Here is a 26,260-nt window from a genome sequence, read left to right as displayed (position 1 = left end):
TCCCGGTGGCAGCAGCAGGCAGCCGACGTGGGCCACGTCTCCCAGCACGGGGGTGAGGGCGGCAGAGAGCAGGTGCCCCAGTAAGCTGGGGTAGAGCCTACCGCACTCGTGCTTTTTAAAGAAAAGCCAGCTTTTCCAATCGAGCGTCTCTCCCCCGAGGGAGGCTTGTGGTGTGCCGGGCCATGCTGGCGGGCTGCCACAAGGCTACAGGCAGGAAGAGAAGTGAGCATGGCTGTACCCGGACTCTTCCCGCCCCGCCGTCCATGAGCACCGCCATCCCCCCACACACGGGGAGGCCAAGGGCTGGTCTGCGAGAATGTCTTGGAAATCGGAGGACGTGGTCTCTAGGGGCGAATTTTCAAAGCGGAGCCGCGACCGTGATTCCACCCAGAGGTGGGGGGCCTGGCTGGGCCTGCCCTCAGGGAGGCCCCAGAGCTCTGGAGGGTCGGGCCCGGCTGTGCTGTGCACACCTGTCATGTCACTGACCTATCCCCCCCACAGCTGGGTATTCATTGGGCTCCTCCTTTGCACCAAAGGGCGCACTTCCCCCTAAACCCTCATTTTACAGATGAGAAAACTGAGGCTCGGCGTTTCTTCCAGCTGGTAAGTGGCAGAGCCAGGACATGAGCCTGGGGCTCCCCTCTGTCTATGCTCTTCCACACTCACCCTTCCAAGCCGCAGCCCAGGTGAGTGCCCGGAAGCCAAGGACAAATGGGCCCTTCTCCCACACGAACACGTACACGACAGGGCTAGGCTTTCATCCAGGCATAGGGACAACTGTGACAGACGAATGCCCTGGAACGGCCTTACTGGCTGGGGTGACCTTAGATGAGTGGGCGTCTTCCCCAGAAAACAGCAGACTTTCTCCGCCTACCCTGAGGCTCGGAAGGGGGCCCCCAACGTGAAAATGGCTGGGAAGCCGAAAGGCCCCTGCCAATGGAAGACGGTTGCCGCTCAGTTTCACAAAGGCAGAGCGTCCGACACGTGCAAGGCATCGTGGGGAAAACAAAACTGGCCAAGACTCATCCCTTCACGTACAAAGCAGGGCGGGAGGCAGCAGGGAGGCGGACGAGGCAGCGGAAGTCTGGGGTCTTCCCCCCTTCCTTGTAGGAGTGTAGCCCGTGGCGCCTGGGCATGGGAAGGGGACCAGGGACCCAGGGGAGGGGGCCCTGGGGCAGCGGGCGGGGGAGGAGCAGGTACTCAGCAGCCGGGCAAGGTCAGGTTGGCTACATGCAGGGGGACTGAGCAAATACGTAAATGGAGAGAGAATAACGTAAAGCAGGCTTCTCCCTGTAGAAGGAAGGCACAAATGTGCAAAAGCGTAAGGCTGGGATGAACCCTGTGGTGTCGGACCAGAATCAGAGGTACTGGTGCGGGGGTGCTGTTTTTGGTAGTACAGACACACAGGTGCTGATGGGTAGACGTGTGAGTTGCAAGTGCCTGTGTCCTACTTCTGTCCGCTCAGAGGGTCTCAGAACAGCGACCTGCCCCCCCACCCAGGCATGGGAAGAACGCCTCGTGCCCTAGGGTTCCATTCTAAATATCACTCTCCACTAAAAGGAACTAGGGCTCCTTGAGAAATGGCCGGCTCCAGGGCTGACGCAAAGACAGAATGTTAGGAACCTGAAACATCTTTTGGTGCCAGAAAAGTAAGGAAGGGCTCAGAGAACGGTGGGGATGTGTCCAAAGGACTCGGCTGCCGCTAGCCATGTCGGGGACCACGTGAGCACCAGAATAAATGACAGTAGGACCAGATGATAACCCACTGAACTGAACAGAATTCCGCAAGTCCGCACGGGTATAAATAAACAGGGAGGAGAAAACATTCTTCTTTACGGTAGAATGCCGACATCAAGCGTAAGAACGAAAAATGCAATTACTTAGCAACCGTCACAGAAATAGTTAATTCAAGGAGCAGTAACAGACCTTAAGAGACAACGGATAGAAGCAGGGTGAGGACTGGGATTGTACATCCTCCAAGTATCACCCCGCAAATCGTCATACCTCACAAAGGGGGAGAAAAGCCCATACCTTTGCATAAATTTACGGCGGTCCCCATCTTAATCGGTCAACATCGACACCACCGATACTGGTGGAGGCCTCCCGACAGGATGCGCCCAGAAGCACACAGCACCACTTCTGTGATATCCTGGCCCAAAGGGCACAACGCAGGTCGTATCGCGGGGAAACATCAGGTGAAGTGGGCGCCCCGTGATCCTCAAAGGTGTCGACGTCCTGAGAGCTGAGGCAAGGGCCAGCGAAGCAGTCTAGAAACAGGACCACACAGCTGCCTGCCCCCGGACCAGACGCTCCTCTCTACAAAGAACATCACGGATCTACCGGTGAAACCTCCCAGGTCCAGCCCTGGGAGACCAGTACGTGGAATTGTTTCTATTCTGGAAATCTCAGAAAAGGTTTGGAAACAAGGAGGCCGCGGGAAGCCCCGGCAGTGGCAGATGATTCTCCTGGAGGTGAGGTGTGTCTGGGGCACAACAGACAGGGCCCTGGGGTGAGGTCCAGCCGGGGCTCCAGCTTGCCATGGGGTGACCCCTGCCCTGGAGACACTTCTGTGACTCTCAGCTCATCCTCATATGAAGCCAGGGGTCCCCTAAGGGCCCTTCCGTGTGGGAGGACCTGGGAGTTCCTTCACTAGGGAAGGCCTTGAAGGCAGGATTCAGGCAACTGAGGAAGGATGGTAGGACAGGTGGTGGGGCACAGCACGAACGAAGACTTAGGGGTGGGATGGGGCAGAAGGGGCTGGAGCAGCTCGAGGACCCCCAGGCCTGCTGCCCTGGTCGCAGCACAGACCCCGGCTGCTGCAAGAGGAAAACGGGGCATGCAGGCAGGTGTGGCCGGCATGTGGGTTGGGTGCGAGTGCGTGTGGGTGTGCCAGCACGCCCATCCACGTGTGCTGCTCGAGGGGGCCTGGGTGTGAGCGTGGGGGGGGGGGGGGGGGAGGGCTGGGTGCGTATTTGTGTGTGTGGGACCTGGGTATGCACATGTGAGGGTGCGGGACCCAGCCGTGAGTGTGTTGCGGGTGTGAGTGTAGAGGACACGGCGCGTCACGTGTGCGTGGGTGTGCACGCAGCCCCTCCCGGTACCGGCAGCACGGCGCCCTCTAGCGGCCGCAGCAGGAAGCAGTGTGCGAGGAAGGGAAAGTGAAAGCGGGCCCTAGCCGACCGGGAAGGAGGCGGTGAGGCCCAGGGCAGACGCGATGGGCAGGGGGTGAGAACAGGAGGAAAGAGCAGAGGAGAAAACCGGAGGAGAACGCAGAGAAGGCCAGGCTGCCCTTCTCCCGGGGTTCTCCTCAGGGACTAATGTGTCTTCAAGGCTGACACTGACCTTCTTGGGTGACCCGGGGCACTGGCCTCACACGACACCATGGGGCTGGCTTGGCCCTTCAGCTAGGGGAGCCTCCAGACCTTCCGATGCCCCTCCTCCAGTCAGGGCTGGCTCAGGCCCCTCTGCCAGGGACACACCCTAACCCCCCACCCCATTTCGGGGTCTACAGTCCAAAAGGCCAGAGAAAATGGCCCGGGCACCCTCTCTGTGCCGGGGAGGCTGGGATCCCATCCTTGGGTGGCCATTCTTCCGCAGATCAAAATAGGTGTACCGACACCCCTGCCCTGTCTGGGCCTCAGTTTCCACTTCTACAAATGGGAAGTGGGGCCACTAAATCTCTGTGCCTGTCAGCAGGGAGATAGGACAAGCCTCTCGGGGCTGTCCCAGGCACCACAGGTTCCTAGGAAGCTAGCTCCAGGGGCTGGGAGGCTAACTTCTGGGCCGCCCCCAGGCCTCAGGGCCTCACTCTGTGGCCACCTCCCGGCCTCACCTGGGACCCCGTTCCAGTGCCCGCAGGGCCTAGCCAAGCTGTCCACGGTTTGAAAACCTTTCCCTCTTACCCTGGACATGAAGCAGGGTCAGGGACCAAGAAGGATAGTGACGGTCAGGTACCAGAAAGGGTTACTACTTCCAGGGCTGTCCCCCGACCACCAGCCAATCAAAGAGCAGGCACACCAAGCAGGTGTGGAGGGAGCCAAACCCAGGCAAAGCCAGAGGGCAGGGCCCAGATGGGCGTGTCTGCCCCTGCCTGTCCCACCCTCGCAGCCACCGATGCCACCACACGTGCCCACCTCTGCCTCTCCTGTGCCTTCTCTCCCGAGGTCCCTCTGGGTCCCTCCCCAGTCTCTGGGTGGACAGAGTACCGGGTGTCGACGCTGCCCCTGAGGGCTCTAGGCGCATAAACTGGGGAGAACACGGGCCTCCCGATGCAAGACAGCCAAGTGGTGAAGAGGCTGGAGGCAAGTGGGGCCCTGCCCACTGCGGGGGGAGCATAAACCCGCACAACCGATTTGGAAGTGTGGCATTGTCTGGTAAAGCTGACCCTGCGTATTCCCCACGACGCGGCAATTCCAGCTTTAGCGGATTGACACTACAAGGACTCATGCCCACGTACCCACGAAACATGGATCAAACGTTCCTGGAAGTACTTCAAAGAAAGCTTAAACCAGGACCCACCCAAGTGTGCCCTCCGGGGGAGGGGAAGAAAGAGGTGTGTTCATACCAGGGATGATGAACCAGCTATGGCCAGGTGAAACAGGCAGTAATACCAGTTAGATGAAGGTCAGCCCAGGAAAACCCAACTGCATTCTTGGGGGAAGCCGACCACATGGGAGAACCACAGAGAACACCGCGAAGCAGTCCCCAGGCAGGGTGCCATGGAGGCCTCTGGCTTTCCAGCCCCACGGGGGCCGCAGAGCACAAGGTTTTCTCTGGCTCTTCGCTGGGGTCTGTGTGTCACGAGTGCCATCTGCAGGGAACAGGGGGAGGTGCAGGGACCCCCGTGCCCAACAGAAATGCGCTGAGCCCTGATGTGAGCCGGGGAGGCAAGCAAGAACTTTCTAGCAGCTATACTGGCAAAAATTAAAACAGGCAGGTGAAATTAACATAAAATATTAGCACTGGAGCGTGTAATCGGTACAAAAAATTACTCACGAGCTTTTTCACATTCTTTCTCTACCATTCAGTCTTGGGAATCTGTCTTGTGCGTCCAGCACATCTCGATTTCGACCAGCCACAGTTCAAGTACTCGGCAGCCACCGGCAACACATGACCACCGTCCTCAACAGCGTGGCTCTGGAGAGCGGCCAGGGCCGAGAGGTCTCCCACCTGCCCTCCTGCACACAGAGCCCAGCCTCCTGTTCTGCCCTGTGGCCTCCTTCTCAGATGGCTCATTTGCTGCCTTACCTGTGACAGTGGTCTTCTCACTCTGCCCTGTGTGCTGACAAAAGCTGATTTACGTCCTTACAACAAACAAATAAAAAGATACAAAATTTTGGGGTGCCTTCCTTTGAGGGCCTGGGGAAGAAAGAGGGCCTAGATCTCAGGTGTGCCAAGGGGCTTTAAGAGAGTCTCTAGTGCCCCGGGAGGGTCCAGGAGGTGGCTGGCGGGGCAAGCGTTCCTCACTCCCCTTGTATCCACTTGGGTCCCAAACCCACAGGTCTCTTGGCTCTCGCACACGGGAGAGGGGCCTCACAGTGAACGGGGCCTCTAATCCATTTCCCGGACCCTGTGAAAACAGATCGCTCGGGACAGATGCAACCCCCCACCCCAATCCAAGTACCCCTGGGTAACCGTGTTTTAACCAAGTCTCTACAGCATCCACAAAACTGTACTTTCTCTTCATGGCCACCATCAAAACCGTCTGGAACAAGTCAAGACAATGCTCTCATGTCTAAGACACCCTCAAAGGCCCCACAAGCCAAACCCGGACACCACAGGGCACCTCCACGTGCCCACAAGTACCTGACCCCTGAGAGGTGCCCATCGGCCACCTGACCAAGACTAGGCTGACTTGTGACCCAGGAAAGAAACACGGCTTCTCTGGACACAGCGGTTCGGTTCCAAGGTGTCCCTGACCAAGGATCATGCCATCTCTCTCTAGCTTCTCTGTCTCCCACGAACTGAGAAGACAGAGCAAGAGGAGACGGAGGGTGATCAGGGAGGGCCGACGGCCCACAATCTGTAAACCGCCCGCCCCACCCCCCACCCCCCCACTGACTACTTTGCCCAAATTGGGCCTGCCCCTCTGTGGCCTGGGGCAGCTGGAGCCTTTGTTCTCGTCTCCACACTAAACCCTATTCAAACCCCAGCTGTGAAACTTGGCGCCCGTATCTTTTGATACTTTACCTGACCTAGGAAAAGGTCAGCTAGGCCCCTCCTTAGAGGGCAGTTGTATAAAGGTCAGCAGATAACCACATCCTGTTCTTTTTGGAAAGAAAACGAAACGAAAACTGGGACACCCCAGGAATCCATGGAGGCAGGCAGGCAGATGAACTTGACCACGTGCAGGGACACTCACCTGAACTTGCCCGTCCGCACCTGCAGGGCTCTCATCCCGCACCGCTGGGCACCACCGACGTCACCCACGATATCGTCTCCAATCATGACGGCCTGCCAGGCAGGGAAATGAGCTCAGAAGTGATGTCAGGGGAGTTTATTCCTGTGTTCCTTCAGCTGTTTTGACATAATCAACTGCTTGATTTCATGTTTAAAACTACTACCATACAAATTAGGCAAGGCAATATTGTCATCGTATTGATTAAAAGTCAACCCACCTTGCGTATATCTCCTGCTGCCCACTCTCCCACCCCCCAAGAGCCGAGTGGCTCTGAACAGCGCATACGTGGGCAATCTGAAATCAGTCCTCAGGTGTCAAAGTGATAACGGTGTCACAAGGCCACGTGGGGAGGCTGACACAGATTCGCCTCTCCTTGAACACGGGCTGAACTTCACCTGCAGCTAAAAACTCCGTAACCAGGTGCCAACCACTAGCCCTGTGAAAATTAACTAAATTTCTGGCAAATCTTTGTAGCTCACAGTTTAGGACTTTTTGCTTTCAATAATGAGGGTACTACCTATAAAACCAAAATAATACGCCAACAAAAATACACACACACACACACACACACACACAAAGGAAACGCTTGCAGCCCGGTGATCATTTCAAAAAGCAGCCTCTGGGATATACTCTCCCACCCGACACAACATGAAAACCAGACAAATTATGTGAAACAACAGTTTTCAAGTCACTGGACATCAAGCAATGCAGGGCAATGATTTCTGGGACACAGGAAACATAGGAGGTGAGCCCCACGAGTATATTCTGTTTCCAGACTGCGGGTGCAGGGAGGGAGAACCACACGGAGCCTGGCAGACTCCCCGAATGGAGGGACAGAGCTAAGGGCTGGGAGACCAAGGCAGCTGAAGTTCCCAGGATGCAGTATCAGAGAGGAGGGGACTACCCAGAGTAGAAGGCCACAGATCCACAGAGGTCCCTCTGAATGAGGCAGCATTCTGCAGACTGCTGATCAGCACACGTGAGTGAGGAAACCACCCGAGGCCAGGGAAAGAATCACACTGCAAAATGAAAGAAAACAGTGCCCGGACCTCACACAGGGTTGGGAATAGTGCCTGTTCCCACCAGCCAGACTGGAAAATCTCATCATTCACAGGGCACTGGGTAGTGTTCTCAGGAGCATCTTGCCTTCGTAGTGGGGAGTAATTAGCCTTAGACCAAACCCTGCTCTGGCACTGCCTCCCAAGTCTCTAAAGCAAGACCTGGAAGGATCAAACTGTTTCCAAGTCATTTAAGTGCATCCCAGAACAAAGTGCATACGAAAATATCCAGAACCCTCCCCCGCCGAAAAGTAGAATTTGCAACGTCTGGCAACTAATTTAAAAAAGCGATCAGACATGCAACGAAGGCAAACATCACACATAATGAACAGAAAACTCAATCCGTCTAAACTGACCCAGAACTCACACAGATGTGGGAATTAGCAGACAAAGACATTAAATTAGTTACTGCAACTATCTTACATATGTTCCAAATGTCAAGTAGGGACATGGAAGATAAAAGAAAAGATCCAAATGGAACCTCTAGAGATGGAAACTACATCAGATTGTTTTTCCGACAGAGAACTGCTTTTATTTTTAATTACTAATAACAGTGCAATTTACTGACATTTACAACTAATCGCAAGTGTGCGGTACTAAATAATGCTTACATTTTATTTATACTGGTAGCACCTGAAATACATTATGTCTGGAATGGAAAATCTGCCGAATGAAATTACACAACACAGAAGAAAAGATTAACGAACTTGAAGATATAGCAATGGAAACCATCCAAAATGAAACCAAGAGAAAAAAGTAACTTAACAAAAACGAACAGAACATCATCAAGCTAGGACATGACTTCAAAGGGCCTGATACAGGTGTAACTGGAAGATGCGAGGAGGTGACAGAAATAAAATGTGACTTCCTAGTGGCTAAAAATTTTCTAAACACAATAAAACTGATAAATCCACAGATCCAAGACCCCAATCATCACCAAACACAAGAAACATGAGGAAAATTACATTAAGGCACAACATAAACTACTCAAAGTCAGGGACAAAGCAAAAATCTTAAAAGCTGCTGAAGCAAGAAAAAAGTAGTGTTACACAGTAAGAAACAAAGATAAGACATGCGATTTTCCACTGGAAACATTGCAGGTGAGAAGATGGTGGGGCGCCACCTTTAAAGTACTGAGAGAGGGAAATGCCAACCTAGAATTCTATACCCAGCAAAAGTGTCCTTCAAAAACAAAGGCAAAATAAAGGCATTTTCAGATATCTTAAGCTTAAAGGCATCATCACCAACATATCCACACAAAAGAAATGTAATAGGAAGTCTCTTAGGCAAAAGGAAAATGGTACTAAGTGGAAATATGGATCTGCACAAAAGGACAGAGAAAGAGTGATCCAAGGCATATGTTGATCCCTTCTTCTACCAGCCAACTCCTAACAGGCTTTCAAGACCACCACCTCTGAACCCAGGTGGGATCTGAGACCCCCCCCCAAAACCCTCCGGTTACCCCCTGGCACGTCCCCTACTGCATTGTACTGGCTCACTCATCGTTCTTTTCTAGAAACGTGTGAGCCCTTGCAGGCAGGGCTATGGGCTGATGCTGGCACTTAGCTGATATCCAAAAAGTGGAGTGGATCAGTGTCCTAATTTAAGGCATGGCTGCCGACGTCAGGAGACACTTAGGAGGTACAGCCAATAGGTCTCCTCACTGGTCACCAAAGTAGAGTCTACTTCAGTGCTGCCTGAACTTTCGTCATTAGTGGGTCTCCTTTTGCGATATCCACATGTATTACTAACATTATTGTTTACGTTGATTCATACTTTCTTACATATGTACTTTTTTTTAAACGTTTATTTATTTTTGAGACAGAGAGAGCATGAACAGGGGAGGGGCAGAGAGAGAGGGAGACACAGAATCTGAAACAGGCTCCAGGCTGTGAGCCGTCAGCACAGAGCCCGACACGGGGCTCGAACTCACGGACCGTGAGATCATGACCTGAGCCGAAGTCGGACGCTTAACCGACCAAGCCACCCAGGCGCCCCACATATGTACTTTTAAAGAAAAAAAGAACAGCTTCCCTCACTTAACTACCACAAAACTCTGATTAAAAGCTTCAAGATATTCTCAGGACAAGATTCTGCTAGTGGAAGAAAAATCGGACGCCTTAGACATCAAACATTTCTCCAGATCTGTTCTCAAGTCCAGTTGGGATTTTATGCGGTTGGAGGCCAGATGGGTCTGAGAAACCGGACTCCACGTGACAAGACGGGTGTCCTGATGCCGACAGGGTGGAAGCTTCGAAACTGACAGTCACTCCACAAGTCTCCCCTCTGGAATTCAGATGCCAGGTGTGGGTGGCTAATCAGTGAATAGATACACCAGCCAAAATCAAGGACAATCCAAACGATGGCTGTGAGGCATTCACACTGGGGGAATGAATTTGGACTCTGCCTGTAAGGACAGGAGTCCGCAAGGAACATGTCTCCCATCTCAGAGTGGGGGATATAGGGCAGTGGAAGCAGAGGCAGGCCTTGTGTGACCAGCAGAATGGACAGACTGAGCTCAGGTTTCAGATGGGGCAGAGCAACCAGGCTCAAACTCCAGCTCTGTTATCTGCTAGTTCTGTGGTCTTGGGCAAGGCTCTGCTTCAATCTGTAAAAGGGGTCTAAGTGGTGTGGCATTTAAATGAAACCATATCAATTAAGCATCGAGGACAGTGCCTGCACATAAGTTATCTGCATATGTTTAAAAGGAAAAACACACTAGGAAATGTTTTGTTGGGGAAATTCCTGATCTAGCCCTGTTGGAGATAGTCCAGTCTCTATGATGGCACTCTTGCCTCCAGTGACCCAGCACTTTTGTATTAAGCCCCTGTGGGGGGCAGGCAGTGGGGATACAGGGGATCAAAGAGACACAGTCCCTGCCTTCATGAAGCTCCTGGTTGAATACAGAAGACAGACGTTCATCAGACAATTTCATAAATACATAGCCAAGACCTGTAATAAGGTACAGGAGGCTGTGAGGGGTAGTGGTCGGGGAAGGCTTCCTGGAAGACGTGAGGATTTGAGCTTCAACCTGAAGGGCACGAGGGGCCAGCCAGGTTAGGAGGTAGGGGCACTCCCAGCAGGGGACCCCATATGTGTGCTAACAACCCATCTGCCGCCCTTCCCCAGGGCAGGGCCATACAATGCATTCCACAAAGCACAGGCTAATAAGCCCGAAGCGACTGTCCTTGGAAACATCTGAACAGGCATTCGAATAACTGGAGAAATGATGAAGAGTTTGTGGAAAAGGACAAAGACTGAGCTGGTGCCACTCTGGGGGTCAGAGAGGTAGTTCCAGGTAAACACGAGGCTCTTCTAACAACAAACACAGGCTGCCTCGGAGGTACCACTCAATCATATTCAAGCAGAGGCTGAAGGGGCCTTCATCAGGGAGGCCCCAGGTAGAAGCTCGGACGTGGACAATGACCACCAGCACTGAGACCTCTGCCAACGGCTAGTGGCCACAGCCGCCTGATCTCACGGTCCATGAGTTTGAGCCCCGCGTCGGGCTCTGTGCTGTCAGCTCAGAGCCTGGAACCTGCTTCGGATTCTGTGTCTCCTTCTCTCTCTGCCCCTCCCCCACTCATGTTCTGTCTCTATCAAAAAATGAATAAACATTAAAAAAACTTTTAATTCCATCGATTTAAAGAAAAATTAAGTGAGTAATAGTGCCAGTGGCAAGTACCCAGGTACGGTAAAAATTGGAAATTTCTTCTAGGATGACTGTTGGCTTGGGAGAGCACTGCCAAATACAAATGGGTTTTTTTTTTCTTAGTGTTTACTTATTTTTGAGAGGGGGGAGAGGCAGAGAGAGAGGGAGACACAGGATCCGAAGCAGGCTCCGGGCTCTGTGCTGTCACAGAGAGCCCGACGTGGGGCTCGAACCCATGAACCACGAGATCATGACCTGAGTGGAAGCTGGACACAACTGACTGAGCCACCCAGGCCCCCAAATCCAAATAGAAGAAACAGCCAGGGGGCTACGTGTGCCTCCTGACAAGGGAAGAGCAGCAGGGCTCACACATGGGTGGTCCTGCAAGCCAGGGTCACCCGGGCCACCACACGACTCATCCAGGAGGAGGGCGCCGGACTAGCCATGAGCCCCAGAATGAGATTCTGCTTTCTGCCCTCTCGAGGCCTCTGAACGTTCCTAACCTTCCAACCTAGGGCCCTGTCCATTGCTACTGGAGGCTCCGGGGGCCATCTTGCTAGAAGTAACTTGGAAATGAAACAGGTCTTCCAGGGGCGCCTGGGTGGCGCAGTCGGTTGGGCGTCCGACTTCAGCCAGGTCACGATCTCACGGTCTGTGGGTTTGAGCCCCGCGTCAGGCTCTGGGCTGATGTCTGGAGCCTGGAGCCTGTTTCCGATTCTGTGTCTCCCTCTCTCTCTGCCCCTCCCCTGTTCATGCTCTGTCTCTCTCTGTCCCAAAAATAAATAAAAACGTTGGAAAAAAAAAAATTAAAAAAAAAAAAAAAAAGAAACAGGTCTTCCAACGAATCCGTGTCAAGCCTGATGCCTTCCACGCTTCTGGGGAAAAGAAGATTTTGTGCACATGTTCCCCCAAGGCAGTAGAAAGTCTTCGCCCTCAGAACACAGCCTCCCGGGGCTTCCTGGGCAAGGCCATTTGCTGCTGTGACCCACAAAGGCGGAAGCAGAGATCTGGGCCCTTGGAGGAAGAACTCTGGAGAAGCGGCCGCTGTACTCGGTCACGACGAGCCGATGCCCGATCCGGGCGGCGCCCCGAAGCCGCGTGTGAGGCTGGGGGAGCGCAGGGGTGCCGGGGACGCCGCGGGGCGTGCAGCTGCCCGGAGCAGTGATGCCTGTCCGGGCCAGCTTGTGGGCTCCGCAAACCAAAATGCGCTGGGGCCTCTGGGGATTTCACAGATTTACTATCGGTGAAGGGCAATGATCACGTGACGAGGGGCAATTATTGCCAAATCATTTAGGATTTAAAAAATCATTGGCAAGAAGATAGAGGTCAAGAGGTGCGCCGTCGGGGGAAATAAAAAACCCTACCTGTCAGGCCCGGGATGCACTTCCTTTCTGACTGCAATACGGTGAAGGCAGGGCAGAGGCACCCGGCGAGGCTGGACTCCCAGGGAACACGGAGACCCGGAGAGCCAGAGGGGGCGCTGAGCCCCGCAAGCAGGTCTTCCGGTCTGAGCTTTCGAGCAGCTTCGTTCACGTTTCTTCAATCTTTGCCTGCCAGCACCTCCTTACCGTCTGCTAGGGGAAGAACCCGCGCTGACAGGTGACCGTGTTTGGGAGCAAGCCCACCTGTCATACACTTTCTGGTCGCCCCAGGACTCTGCCCAGGAGCTCTCCTCCCTCTCCCAGGGCAGCCCAGCAGGGCTGGTGGTGAAGGAGCAGGGGGCTCAGTCCGGATCTCAGCCCCGAGGGGCACACACCCCTCCAGGGAGATGCCTCAAGAGGACATCTAGCACTCGATGCGTCCCGGGTCTTCAGCCTGCGGGTTTGGAGGCACCCGGGCCCCCTCAGAGACCCGGAGATGGCCCACTGCTAAGAAATCCCCCCACAGTCACAACTCAAAGACCGCTATGTCATAACAAAGTAAGAAACAGTGTGGTAAGGATGGGGGGGTGGGGGGATACAACTGGTAAGGAAGGTAAACGGATACCACCTTTCTGAAACAGAAATAAGCAATGTTCGGGGCACCTGGGTGGCTCAGTCGGTTAAGCGTCCGACTTCGGCTCAGGTCACGATCTCCCGGTTCGTGAGTTCGAGCCCCGCATCGGGCTCTCTGCTGTCAGTGCAGAGCCCATTCTGGATCCTCTGTCTCTCTCTGTCTCTCTCTCTCCCCGCCCCTCCCCCACTTTCTCTCAAAAATAAATAAAACATTAAAAAAAAGAAAAAAAGAAGCAATGTGCATCATGGCCCAACAACTACCCTCTAGGTAAGATTTCTCCACAAATAATTAGATTTGTACAAAAGGGCACACATACAAGGGTATTCATAGGGTTTGGTATGATAGGAAAATTGGGAGTCATCTAACATCCAGCGACAGGGGATATAAAGAACATTATGCTAGCCCATATGGAAGAACACCACAGAGCCACAGACGTTATTTTGTGACAAAGGAAACTGCTCCCAATACAATATTGTATTTAATACTTAATATTGGAAAAAAAGAAGATCATTCAAACTGTGTGTTAAAAATGTATACACAGATGGGGCGCCTGGGTGCCTCACTCGGTTAAGCGTCTGACTCTTGACTTCAGCTCAGGTCACGATCTCACGGTTGGTGAGCTCGAGCCCCACGATGGTGGGTTCCGTGTTGACAGAGCAGAGCTTGTCTGGGATTCCCTGTCCTCACTCTCTGCCCCTCTCCCCCTCTTGCGTGCTCTCTCTCTCAAGATAAAAATAAACTTTAAAAAACAATGTATATGTAGAAACTAAAATATTGGAAGGGTTACGCGGGATTTGTGTTATTCTGGTTCGTGGGATGAGGAACAGTGTTTTTCCTTGTACTTTCTGAATTTTCCCCGTTGCCTTTAACAAACATCACTTACTTCACACGATGAAATTCTTGTGCTTTGAGGAGAAGAAAATCTTATTTTTAAAAAGGCTGTTGGGGCGCCTGGTTGGCTCAGTCGGTTGAGCATCCGATTGCGGCTCAGGTTGTGATCTTGTAGTTCGTGAGTTTGAGCCCTGAGTGGGGGGCTCTGTGGTGACAGCCCAGAGAAGGCTCTGGATGCGCTGCACCCCCTCTCGCTGCCCCTCCCCCTCCCACGCTCATGCTCACATACACCCTTGCTCTCTCTCAAAAACAAACAAATATCGTTAATAAGTAATTAAAGGTTTTACAGACCCCTTGTGACTGGGATACATGCCTACGACAACCTCAGAGCCACAATTTCCCGAAACTCCAGACAGTGTCAAACCCGGGGCTGTGGTGTCAGGCCTGTCCCTGTCTGGAGACAGAGCTTCACGTTCAAATCCGGGTTGCAGGAGCTGGTCTGCTCTCTCCCGGTGCTCTGGGCTCACATGGTCCCTGCAAGGTCTCCCTGAACTGACACCCAAGACTCGCGGGTGGCGGGCCTGAGCTGGTGGAGGGGACTGGGGATGGGCCTTCCGTGGAAATTCCCGAGGGGGACGAGGCCATGAGAGAAATGAGTGGCCCCGCTTGGACACTCCCTCCCCACCCACAGGTCTCCCCACCCACAGCCTGTCCCCGTAGCCGCGTAGCTAGAATGAACGATCTGAGAACCGTGAGCAGAATGACAGCAGAATGACAGCAGAATGACAGAGCCTAGTCCGCGTTTTATGCCCGGCCCTCTTGGGAGAAACCTACAACCCTTGCCCACATGTTTGATAGACCATCCCTAGGGCATTTACCCTCACCCCCTAAGATCCTGTCTAACTTTATTTTCTGTGGTTGGTATTCAGTCAACAATATTTAGTATTTTTGAAACTAGGAAGTGATACTGTCCTACTTCATGTGCCTTTAAAAAGTCCAATCACCAAACCGAAAAATCCTGCTATGTGGCTGACGCCCCCCTGGAGGCCTGGGGCACAGCAAAGGCCTGGAGGGGATGGGGTCCTGGCCACAGGCCTCATCAGCAGATTAATCTTGGTTTCGGCACTAGGATTTCTGTGACTATTCCCTAATGCTGTGGTTCTCACCTGGGGGGCAACCTTGCCCCTGGGGGGATTTTGGCAACATCTGGAGACAGCTGTGGTTTCACAACTGGGGGAAGGGGGTCCTAAGCATCCGGTAATGCACAGGGTGGCTCCCCACCACAAAGAATGATCTGGCTCCCAAATGTCAAGAATGCCAAGGTGGGGAATCCTGCCTTGACCTCAATATGGAGGTGCAAATGCCTATGACGAGGACTGGAGCAAGGACTCCACGAAATAAATAGGTTTGTGGGGCGCCTGGGTGGCTCAGTCGGTTAAGCGTCCGACTTCGGCTCAAGTCACGATCTCGCTGTCTGTGAGTTCAAGCCCCGCGTCGGGCTCTGTGCTGACTGCTCAGAGCCTGGAGCCTGTTTCAGATTCTGTGTCTCCCTCTCTCTCTGATCCTCCCCCATTCATGCTCTGTCTCTGTCTCAAAAATAAATAAACGTTAAAAAAAATTTTTTTTTAAAGAAATAAATAGGTTTGTGACGGTTCACGTATTCGAGGTCCTTCCTCTCCAAGCCTTGGGCTCCCCATCAGTGAGATGGGCGCCCCCCAACCCCCAGCTTCTTGGCTGCTGTGTACCGACTCCCATGCTAACTAAGCCCTCTGGTTTCAACAGTCCCAATTTCCATGAAACCTGCATGATTTGCAAAGGACGGAATTTCTACGTGTATGGAAAACTGCCAAAACCTTCACACCATTCGGGCTGTAGTACGAAGCTATAAAACCACCCACTGATTCCGAAGCCTTAAGCCATGAGAAATTAGGTATTTCTAGAAGCAACCTTTAAGGTATGTTATTCTTTGCCTTATTACTGAATCCTGGAAAGGGCCTGCTTACCTCTAAGAGGTTTGAATTTCCAATCTATTAGAGTAATACCAGCAATCTGTTATTTCTAGGCGATCGAGGAAAGGTTAGAATGGAAATTGCATTTGGGTGGTTATGTCCATTCTGAGCGCAGGCTGAGGACTCAGCAGAGGAAGCAGGCCCTGGCCTGGAAGGAGCAGTTATCAAGGGAGATGACTGCTGATAACTTTATTGATTAAAGCGGCTTGAAAAATTTAAGGTTTGCCACAGCCCTGGCACTTCCACAGCAAGACTGCTCCTCACAGGCATTTTTCATTAAAAATAAAGAGGCAGGATCAGAGAATTATTACCTTGTGCATAAGACACAGTTCATTTGAAATGGCCTTATTTTGAAATACTGCCTTAAAAGGTCTACACATCCTGAGGCTCGAGTAACGTTAATGAACGTTTTAGAAAAACGGTGGGGTGAGGGTGTTAAACAGCACACAGAAGTTGCCACTCAGCTGTCAAGGGGAGAGACAGAAATGACATTTGAGGGTGGAAGGGAGAATGATAATGTGAGAAGTAAATAAGATTCAGCTTTGCCACATGTGCTCAGAGCCACCAGAGAAAACAATTCCTTAGCTGCCCAGGGTATCCGATGCTCGCCATCGACTGGACAGCCGAGGGACCTTGACCTCATCACACACAAAGACTCACCAGGAATCTAAAACACAACGCCCACAGCCCCAGCACCCGCCACATGAGATGCCCAGATTAACGGGACGCCCATACGGGCCTCGGCTGCTCTTTGGGGTTTGGGGAGGACAGTTTCTCATTCAGAATGGAAAAGGTGCCGGCGGGGAAAATAACTGAAAAATGCCAAAAAGCAAAAAGAGGAGGGGGGAAATCATCCCAGGTCAAACTCTCCAAATACATCCAGCGATAATGTGACGTCCGGTGCCCCCGGCCTTACTTTCTAGACAGGGGCAGCTTTTCTTGTGTTGTCTGTTTGGAGGAGGTTCTGAGACGACTATGATCACACTGCTCATATAATTCTAAATACCGGCTTTTAGGGGCGCCTGGGTGGCGCAGTCGGTTAAGCGTCCGACTTCAGCCAGGTCACGATCTCGCGGTCCGGGAGTTCGAGCCCCGCGTCGGGCTCTGAGCTGATGGCTCAGAGCCTGGAGCCTGTTTCCGATTCTGTGTCTCCCTCTCTCTCTGCCCCTCCCCCGTTCATGCTCTGTCTCTCTCTGTCCCCAAAATAAATAAACATTGAAAAAAAAAAAAAAAATCTAAATACCGGCTTTTAAATCCACGTTATGGGAGCCTTTCTTCCGCCCTGTAACAAATCACCTTCAGAACTGATTCCCTCTTAACCGTATCCAATCAGTAGGATATAAATATATACATAGTTGTTTACATTTAAGAAATGGGAAGGTGGGGCGCCTGGGTGGTTCAGTCGGTTAAGCGTCCGACCTCGGCTCAGGTCATGATCTCGCGGTTTGTGAGTTCGAGCCCCGCGTCGGGCTCTGTGCTGACAGCTCAGAGCCTGGAGCCTGCTAAGGATTCTGTGTCTCCCTCTCTCTCTGCCCCTCCCCTACTTGTGCTCTAACTCTCTCTCTCAAAAAATGAATAAATGTTAAGAAAAGGAAACAGAAAAAAAGATAAGCCATAATATTTATAAAAAGGGCTGCCAACGAGAGAGGAGTGGGAAGAGAAAGAAAAGGACAGAAGCTCCACTCCCTTAACTGTATCTTATTTTAGGGATTTGATTTTTTTTTTTTTTTTTTTTTTTTTTTTTTTTTGGGACAGAGAGAGACAGAGCATGAACGGGGGAGGGGCAGAGAGAGAGGGAGACACAGTATCGGAAACAGGCTCCAGGCTCTGAGCCATCAGCCCAGAGCCCGACGCGGGGCTCGAACTCACGGACCGCGAGATCGTGACCTGGCTGAAGTCGGACGCTTAACCGACTGCACCACCCAGGCGCCCCAGGGATTTGATTTTGAAATCAAGCAAATATTTTACATAACTACAAAAAAAATGTAAATGTTGAGGGGCGCCTGGGTGGCTCCATCAGCTTCGGCTCAGGTCATGATCTAAGTTCAGGAGTATGAGCCCAAGTCCAACTCAGCAAGGAGCCTGCTTGGGATTCTCTCTCTCCCTCCCTCTCTGCTCCTCCCCCCCCCCCATCAAAATAAATAAACATGAAAAAAAAATTAAAGGGGCACCTGGGTGGCTCAGCTGGTTAAGCATCAGAGTCTAGATATCTGCTTCAGTTGTGATCTCACAGTTGTGAGGTCAAGCCCCACATTGAGCTCTGTGCTGAGTGTGTTGTCTGCTTGGGATTCTCTCTCTCTCTCTCTCTCTCTCTCTCTCTCTGCCTGTCCCTGGGGCTCGAACTCATGGATCACGAGATCATGACCTGAGCTGAAGTCAGACGCTTAAACCAACTGAGCCACCCGGGTGCCCCTAAAAAAAATCCTTTGTTACCTTGGGAAGATGCTAGAGAATCAACTCATTATTCTGAAAACTAATAAACAATGAAAAAAAAAAACAGGCATTTATCTGGAGTTCCCTATATGAACTGTGCCCCAGGGTAACAAACAGTTGGTGAGCAGCTTTCCTATATAGAAATAATCCAGAGGGAAAAACGAAGAAGGAATGACAGAATTCAAATATCACCATTCTGCTGCCTTTGATGAATTAAAGGAGTCAACACCAATCACGAATAGCAGCTAACAACACAAAAGGAGAAAAGGGGACACTCTGTGCCTACTGATGGAGGACACATCACCACCTATAAAGTAATCATGAAAAAACTGAACCAGACTCTGAGCGAGCTTCTAGATCTAACTATCAATCTCCAGAGAACAGAGGACAGACGAGCACGTGAAGGAATACTTCTGAGGTGTAATCAACAAAATCCAGACTGTGGGAAATTCCACAGGACAATCTGCCCAGTTTCTGCTTCATAATGTTGCAAGGAAAAAACAAGAGGGAGATGGGGGTGGGGTCGAGTTGGGAATCAGTAGATAAAAACACCACTTGAGAATCTCACAGACCGATCACGATGCAAGAGCCTCATCTGAGTCTGATTCAAACAAATTGCAAGCAACATGAAACAATTATAAGACCAACAAGGGAATGTGAACAATGACAGGACATTTAATAATATTAAAGAATTATTGTTGGTGTTCTTTAGACGTGATAATGGCATTATCTATGATTTTGAAACAAATTCCTATCTTTTAGGGGCACCGAAATATTCATACATAAAGTAACAAGATTTCTGGGATATGATTCAAAATAATCTAGGGCAAGGGCGCCCGGTTGGCTCAGTCAGTTAAGCATTTGACTCGATTTTGGCTCAGGTCGTGATCTCATGGTTCGTGAAATCGAGCCCCGTGGTTGGCTCTGAACTGACAGCTGGGAGCCTGCTTGGGATCCTCTGTCTCTCCCTCTCTCTCTGCCCCTCCCTTACTTGCACACACACACACACACACACACACACACACACACACGTGCGCACTCTCTTTCTCAAAATAAATTCACAAACATTTCAAAATAATCTAGGAGAGGGGCACCTGGGTGGCTCAGTTGGTTAAGCCTCCGACTTCGGCTCAGGTCATGATCTGGTGGTTCGTGGGTCCGAGCCCCACATCAGGCTCTGTGCTGACAGCTCAGACCCTGGAGCCTGCTTCCGATTCTGTCTCCCTCTCTCTCTCTGCCCCTCCTCAGCTCGTGCTCGGTCTCTTTCTGTCTCTCAAAAATGAATAGATGTTAAAAAAAATTTATCAAAATAATCTAGGGGAGAAGAATGGGTAGAGTATAGATTAAACAAGAGGGTATTAATCTTGAAAGGGGTCCTAATGGCCAAATACGGGACAATCTGACAACAAAATAAATAACAACGGGAATGAATTGTAACTTAGAGAATAAAACAAATAGCCCTGAGTCCATATTGGAATGAACAAGTAAATGGGGACAAAAAAAGGAAAGCTCTTTCTTACAGTAAATTCCAACTAACAAATACAGAAGGAATGACAGAAATACAAAATGACCATTCGGCCAACACCACAGTAAGAACTGCTTCAGGCAAAAATTATCACTGGAGGGGCGCCGGGGTGGCTTGGTCGCTTGAGCATCTGACTCCTGACTTTGGCTCAGGTCATGATCCCCGGGGCCATGGGATCGAGCCCCACATCTGGCTCTGCACTGAGTATGGAGCCTGCTCGCGATTCTCTCTCTCCCTCTGCCCTCTCCCCTGCTCACTCTCTCTCTCTCAAATCAATCAAACAATTAATTAATTAAAAAGAATGATTGATCAATGGATGCAAACGTTGAGACGGGAAAAGAATAATGGGAAAGGATACTTACACAGACAACATGCTTTCCCACAGGATACTGACTAGTCAATGGGACAAGGAGTAACTTCACAGTAGAGAACCCTGGCACCTATCACCTCCGACACTGATCAAAGTGAACCTCACCAATAAGGGGGGCAAAGTGCCATCACGCACCTGTCCCCATGCAGCACACCGAGAGGGCACAGCACTGTTTCTGTGAGATTCCTGCCCAAAGCGCATAGCCAAAAATTAAATGAAATCACAAGGAAACATCAGGAAAAAACCTGATGTTGAGGGATATTCTACAAAATAACCAGCCAGTACTATTCAGAAATGCCACTGTCCTTAGAGACCAGAAAGGCTGAGGGACTGGCCCAGGAGGCAGGACACAGGGGAAGGGACCGCTAAATGCAACGTGTCCCATACAAAGATGCGGATGCGCTGGCCCATGATGACATCTGATCTTATAATTCTCCCACGATTGTTATGCAAGATGTTAGCATTTGGGGAAGCTGGCTTCAGGGCAGATGGAAATTTCTCTGTGCTAATTTTGCGACTTCTGTAAGTGTGAAATTACTTCAAAATGAACAGTTACACATAAGTTTTTAAAGTGGTTATTAGTTGATAATTAGTGAGGCTTGGCGATGGGAAACAAGGAGCTCATTATGCTACTCTCCCTACTTGCATAGATACTTGGAATGTTCCATGACAAAAAGTTAAAAAGAGGGGCTCCTGGGGGGCTCAGTTGGGCGTCTGACTCTTGATTTCAGCTCAGGTCATGATCTCACAGCTTTGTGGGTTTGAGCCCCGGGCTCTGCACTAACAGTGTGGAGCCTGCTTGAGATTCTCACTCTCTTTCTGCCACTCCCCTGATCACACTCGCTCTCAAAATAAATAAACTTTAAAAAAAAAAAATAAGGGGGGGCGCCTGGGTGGCGCAGTCGGTTAAACGTCCGACTTCAGCCAGGTCACGATCTCGCGGTCCGGGAGTTCGAGCCCCGCGTCGGGCTCTGGGCGGATGGCTCAGAGCCTGGAGCCTGTTTCCGATTCTGTGTCTCCCTCTCCCTCTGCCCCTCGCCTGTTCATGCTCTGTCTCTCTCTGTCCCAAAAATAAATAAACGTTGGAAAAAAAAAAATTAAAAAAAAAAAAAAAAAGGAAAAAAAGTTAAAAAGAGGGATTTCAGAGACAAAACAACCGCACAGGAGATGTGGACCCCGTTTGGATTTGATTCAAACATATCAACGTCAAAGAACATTTCTGAGCCAGGCAGGGAGACTTAAATATGGATTACTGGGAAATACTAAGGAATCACTGTTGATTTTGTAGGTAGGGGTTTTTTCCACTGTGATAAAAAAACACATAAAATAAACTGTACTAATGTAACCATTTAAAGTATACAAATCAGTAGCATAAAGCATAGTCACATTATATGACCCTCACCCCTGTCCACTTCCAGACATTTGTATCACCCCAACAGGAGACTGTCCCCATCAACAGCCCCTCCCCACCCCCCACTCCCCCGGCAATCACTAATCTATTTTATGTCTGTACAGATTTTCCTATTTGGGACATGCCATACAAACGCTACGTAACATGTAAAATACGGCCTTTTGTGCCTAGCTTCCTTCGCTTCCCATGTTTTCCAGGTTCATCCACATTGTGGCATTGATCAGTATTTCATTCTTTTTATAGCTGAAATATTCCATGGTGTGAATAGACCGCATTCTGTTTATCCGTTCATGTGTCGATGAACATTTGCATTGTTTCCGCCTTTTGGCGATGTTGAATAGTGCTGCTATGAATATTCATGTATAACTTTTTGTTTGGACACCTGTTTTCAATCCTTTTGGATGCGTACATAGGAGTGGAATTGCTGGGTTATAGGGTGCTTCTGTTTACCTTCTCCAGGAGCCGTTTTCCAGAGGGGCTGCCCCATTTCACATTCCGGCCAGCATTCCCACATGAGGGCTCCAATTTGTCCACATCCTCGCCAACGCTGGCCATCTTCCCTTGTGTTTTGTTTTTAAAATGATTATGGATGGCCATCCAAGTGGGTGTGAGGTGGGATCTCACTGTAGTTTTGATCTGCATTTCCGTGACTGATGGCACAGAGCATCTCTTTGTGTGTTTGTTGGCCATTGTTAGGTGTTTTAACGTGTTGTAGTTATGTGAAAAATAACTATCTTTTTTTTGGAAGGCATTACTAAAATATGAAAGGATACACATGACAACAAATCGGGGATTTAAAATACAACAGCAAAAAAAAAAAAAAAGATAAGAAAACAAGTTGAAAAAAGGCAAAAAAGATACAAGAAACGAATGCGGCAAAAATCTTTTGTTAAATCTGAGTGGTGGCTGTGGGGGGGGAGTCGCTGTATCATTCTCTCTGCTCTCATGTATGTCTGAAATTTGCCACAATAAAAAAAGAAATTCTGCCCTATGAAACAAAGTCGTGAAAACCCAGGGTCATTACTCCTGTGGTCTTTGTTCATTCAAAACACAAGCCTCTCTCTCTCTCCTCTCTTACCAACCTCACAAGGCATTTTCTGGGTTTTTCCTGGCAACCTCAGAGACCCTGCCTTCTGACATTCACAGGTGTTGGGGAGACTGGGGGGGGGGGGGGACAGAGGGTCCAGACTTCTGGGACTGTCCCCATGCATCTTGAGAGACCAGTGCTCTAGACCAGAACACATGTGGGAAATTCGGGTCCAACAATCAATCAGCAAGCATCACAGTGGTCCTGGGGCACAGCCTCACTGCAGATGCTGACGCTGTCCTCAGTGCCAATGTCCAAAACAGACAGCCCGGGGCCCGCTGCAGACATGTGCCCATGGTCTTTTCAGCGATGCTCTTGGAAAACCACCTGCTGTTGGGGACCAACTCCACACTACCTGGGAAGTGGGAGGCACTGGAGGCATCAAATTCTTTTTAAAAAATCATGCTTTTTTCTTTTTAAGATGTTGGGAAGGCCATCTGTGTCAAAAACAGTCACAATGTAAAGGTCGCAAGACGCACGATTTAGTGCTGACGTGTTGTTTGACTGTTGCTGTATGTTGGCCTTTCAATGAACTATTTTTTTCAGTTTATTTATTTTTTGAGAGAGAGCACGTGCATGTGCACGCACAGGGGAGGGGCAGAAAGGGAAGAAGGAAAGAGGGAGAGCGGATCCCCAAGCTGACAGCACAGAGCCCGAATCGGGGCTCTTCGTGAGATTGTGACCTGAGCAGAGATGGAGAGTCGGACGCTTAACCGACTGAGAGCCACCCCGGCGCCCCTCAATGAACTATGCTTAAAACACTGACACATTAATACACTTCAGTTCCCATCCGTTCGGAGAAGAAGCAAAAGTCACTGGGACACAGCCACAGGCGTTTCTTACCCTTACGCTGAAACGCATTCCACAGGCTGAAAGCATTCTGTGGGCCTCCTCTGCGGTCTTTCCCCAGGACAATCAGCTCTGATGGGTGGAAGGGCCCACCTACCTGGCTGCCCAGCCAAACCCCACAGGCTGCCCAAGGCCTCAGGCCCACCTCAGGCCCCAGGGCTGCCCCACCTGAGTGCCCGGGCCCCCCACCCACCCCCAACAGACCCGCTTCCACACACGCCCGTGAGCGGCTGGCCTACCTCGTGAGACTCTACCCCCATCTCCTGCAGGGCCGACTGGAAATACCCGGGAGCGGGTTTCCCCACCACTTCGGCCTCGATTCCACAGGCATACTGGGAAAATAGAAAAGGACACATGGCATGGGTTTAGGATTAACAGGTGGATACGGATCCAAAGGCCTCCCTCCGGGGAATCAAGGAAAGAGTGCCCCAAATGTGCCCCCCGGGGGCCGGGAGCCTCCAGGAGGCAGGACACAGGGGCTGCGAAACACATCTCATAGGCAAGAGCATCGCGACCCCACATCAGGGTGCACAGGATGCTGGGGGGCACCCCTAGTGGGCCCCCTGCTCAAAAACCTGAGCACGGCAGGAGGCAGGCCACCTGGGCTGATGCTCTCATTTGTCACCTGCCCTCCAGGAGAAAAGGGCCATGGCTCTATCTGCCAATGTGCTCAACCCTCCCACCTGAGCACAGGCAGGAAGGAGCCAGGGTAGCAGTGAGTGACCTGGGGCAGGTGATCAGGCGTGGGTCAGAGGGGACCCTGGGGAGCCCCATCTGAGCCTGGCCCTGGAAGCTGGAGGAGGGAGTCGGGAAGGAATCCCATCGGGACACATCAAGCTCCAGGTGTCGCAGGTGTTAGGAACGAGGCAGGTGGTTCGATGAGAGTCTGAGAGGAGAGTGGCAGTGGGCATGCTGGAGGGCCAGCCGGGTCAACAGCCGGCAGGCTGGAGCGTGGGGAGGAGCGTGAAGGACAGGACAGTAGAGTGACGACCCAGGCGGCTGAGGGGCCAAGCTCTGGGGCAGAGAGGGTGCTCAGCTTGAAGGCCCGAATAGGAGGGCCCATGTGGAACCCTAAGAGGCGATTCAGACATGGGAGTACACCCCCTTCTCCACAAAGACCGGAAACACCCCAAACAGCCCCGAGACCTGAAGGTGGCTCGGACAGACTCAGGGAGGTACCTCGAGCGCCTTTGTGTAGGCACCGACGTCCAGCATCAGGCCAGAGGTCTCCTTGTAGTAACGTCTACAAAAGAGCAGGGGGGGACAAGGTGAGCTGGGCCCGGGAGCCAAGAGAGACTGCCCGTCCTCGTTCTGCCAGCTCAAGAGAGCAGAGCCACGGGTTAGGGTCCGTCCAGATGCCACACCGGGCATGACCGATGGAGGTCGGCAGCCAGGGCCCAGGGCCCAGGGCCAGGTCACCGCGCCCGGGCAGGAGAGCCAGGGGGCCAGCAGATCTCAGTCCCGATGGTCCCCTGCTGCCGGCCTCTGGGGACCCCCGGGGGCAGATGGATCCAGCCGCTAACACAGAGAAAGACAAGTGAGCTGTGTTCCAGGGAAGGACAGCAGGTCCACAGGGCATGTGGTGAACCCCTAACTGCTAACAACTAACCCCTAATTGCTTCCTGAAAAAGAAAACTCCATGATTCCACGGCACCCCACCGCCGCTCCTATTAGCCAGAGGTCAAGGTGCTAGGTTTCAGGGGCCCCAGATGCTCTTACGAGAAGACAGCTATCTCCTCCCTGTCTCACTGGAGACCCACACAGCTCGGCTCTTGGAAGCATGCCTTTCTGAAGATGATCTCGTGATTCTCGGAAGCACAGTGCCGGCCCTGGCCTCCACTGTCCGGCCCACCCCAGGCCATAGGCAGACCCCTCAGGACACACGGTAGACGAAGCCTTCTTCTCTCCAAGCAAAGCCATTTGACCATAAAGAGGAACAGAGACAGTTTAACCTGTGCCTCTCTATAGACAGGGTTCCTGGAAGCCCGGGACTATTAAAATGTGAGACCCATCCCAGCAGGTGCCCGGCTCTCCTTCCCATGTCCTTCGGGTCTGGGAGACATTGAACAACACGGATGCGGAGACCCAAGAGAAGTTCTCAACATGATGCCTCCCATGCAGAAAACCGCTCAAACAATATTAGAGAATATTATCACTGCGTTTACTCGGCGTGAGCTACAGGCGGGAAGACGCCGGCTGGGCCAGAAAGGAGGAACGCAAGTCTTCCCAGTTTGTGGGGGTTACAACCTGTTCTGTGCCTATCGGTGAGAATCGAGCTTCCCGGGAGCTGCCTCGGGGCTGTGCCCTTCCCTCCAGCTCGGCAGGGCCCGGGAACCCTGCCTGTTCGGCTCTGCCCCACCTGAGGCCTCGAGGGCTGCAGGAGCCTGGCCGGGGCCGCCAGCACACAATGCCCGCGGGCAGTGCCGCAGGGCTTTGGCCAAACTCTTGGCTTTGGCCAGGGCTGGTCCCCCGGCACTCACTCGTCACGGGGGTTTGGAGCCTGGAGCCCCTGTGACGAAGCTGGGGTGGGGGTGGGGGGGGCTCCTGTCACGACAGGACTCATTGGTCTCCAAGCGAACCCCAGGTTTTCCGGTCAGGGATCTGAGGCTCTGTGCTCTAGGGGCCACCCCATAACCAGCC

General features: G+C 51.8%; 1 protein-coding gene across 2 annotated transcripts in view; it reads right to left on the bottom strand.

Moving 5' to 3' along the window:
* The window catches only part of LHPP (phospholysine phosphohistidine inorganic pyrophosphate phosphatase), a 119,029-nt gene that overhangs the window by 66,276 nt on the left and 26,493 nt on the right, over positions 1 to 26,260 (bottom strand). For both annotated transcript variants that reach the window (XM_047824347.1, XM_047824348.1), the window contains exons 4-6: positions 24,800 to 24,863; positions 23,860 to 23,952; positions 6,362 to 6,453 (exon numbers count right to left, since the gene is read on the bottom strand). In XM_047824347.1, coding sequence (XP_047680303.1) covers positions 6,362 to 6,453; positions 23,860 to 23,952; positions 24,800 to 24,863 — 249 coding nt within the window. The remainder of the gene's footprint in view (positions 1 to 6,361; positions 6,454 to 23,859; positions 23,953 to 24,799; positions 24,864 to 26,260) is intronic.

Source organism: Prionailurus viverrinus, chromosome D2, assembly GCF_022837055.1.
Source record: "Prionailurus viverrinus isolate Anna chromosome D2, UM_Priviv_1.0, whole genome shotgun sequence".
Lineage (NCBI taxonomy): Eukaryota > Metazoa > Chordata > Mammalia > Carnivora > Felidae > Prionailurus > Prionailurus viverrinus.
Note: the sequence above shows the minus strand (reverse complement) of the source record. Positions and strands in the feature narration are given on the sequence as shown.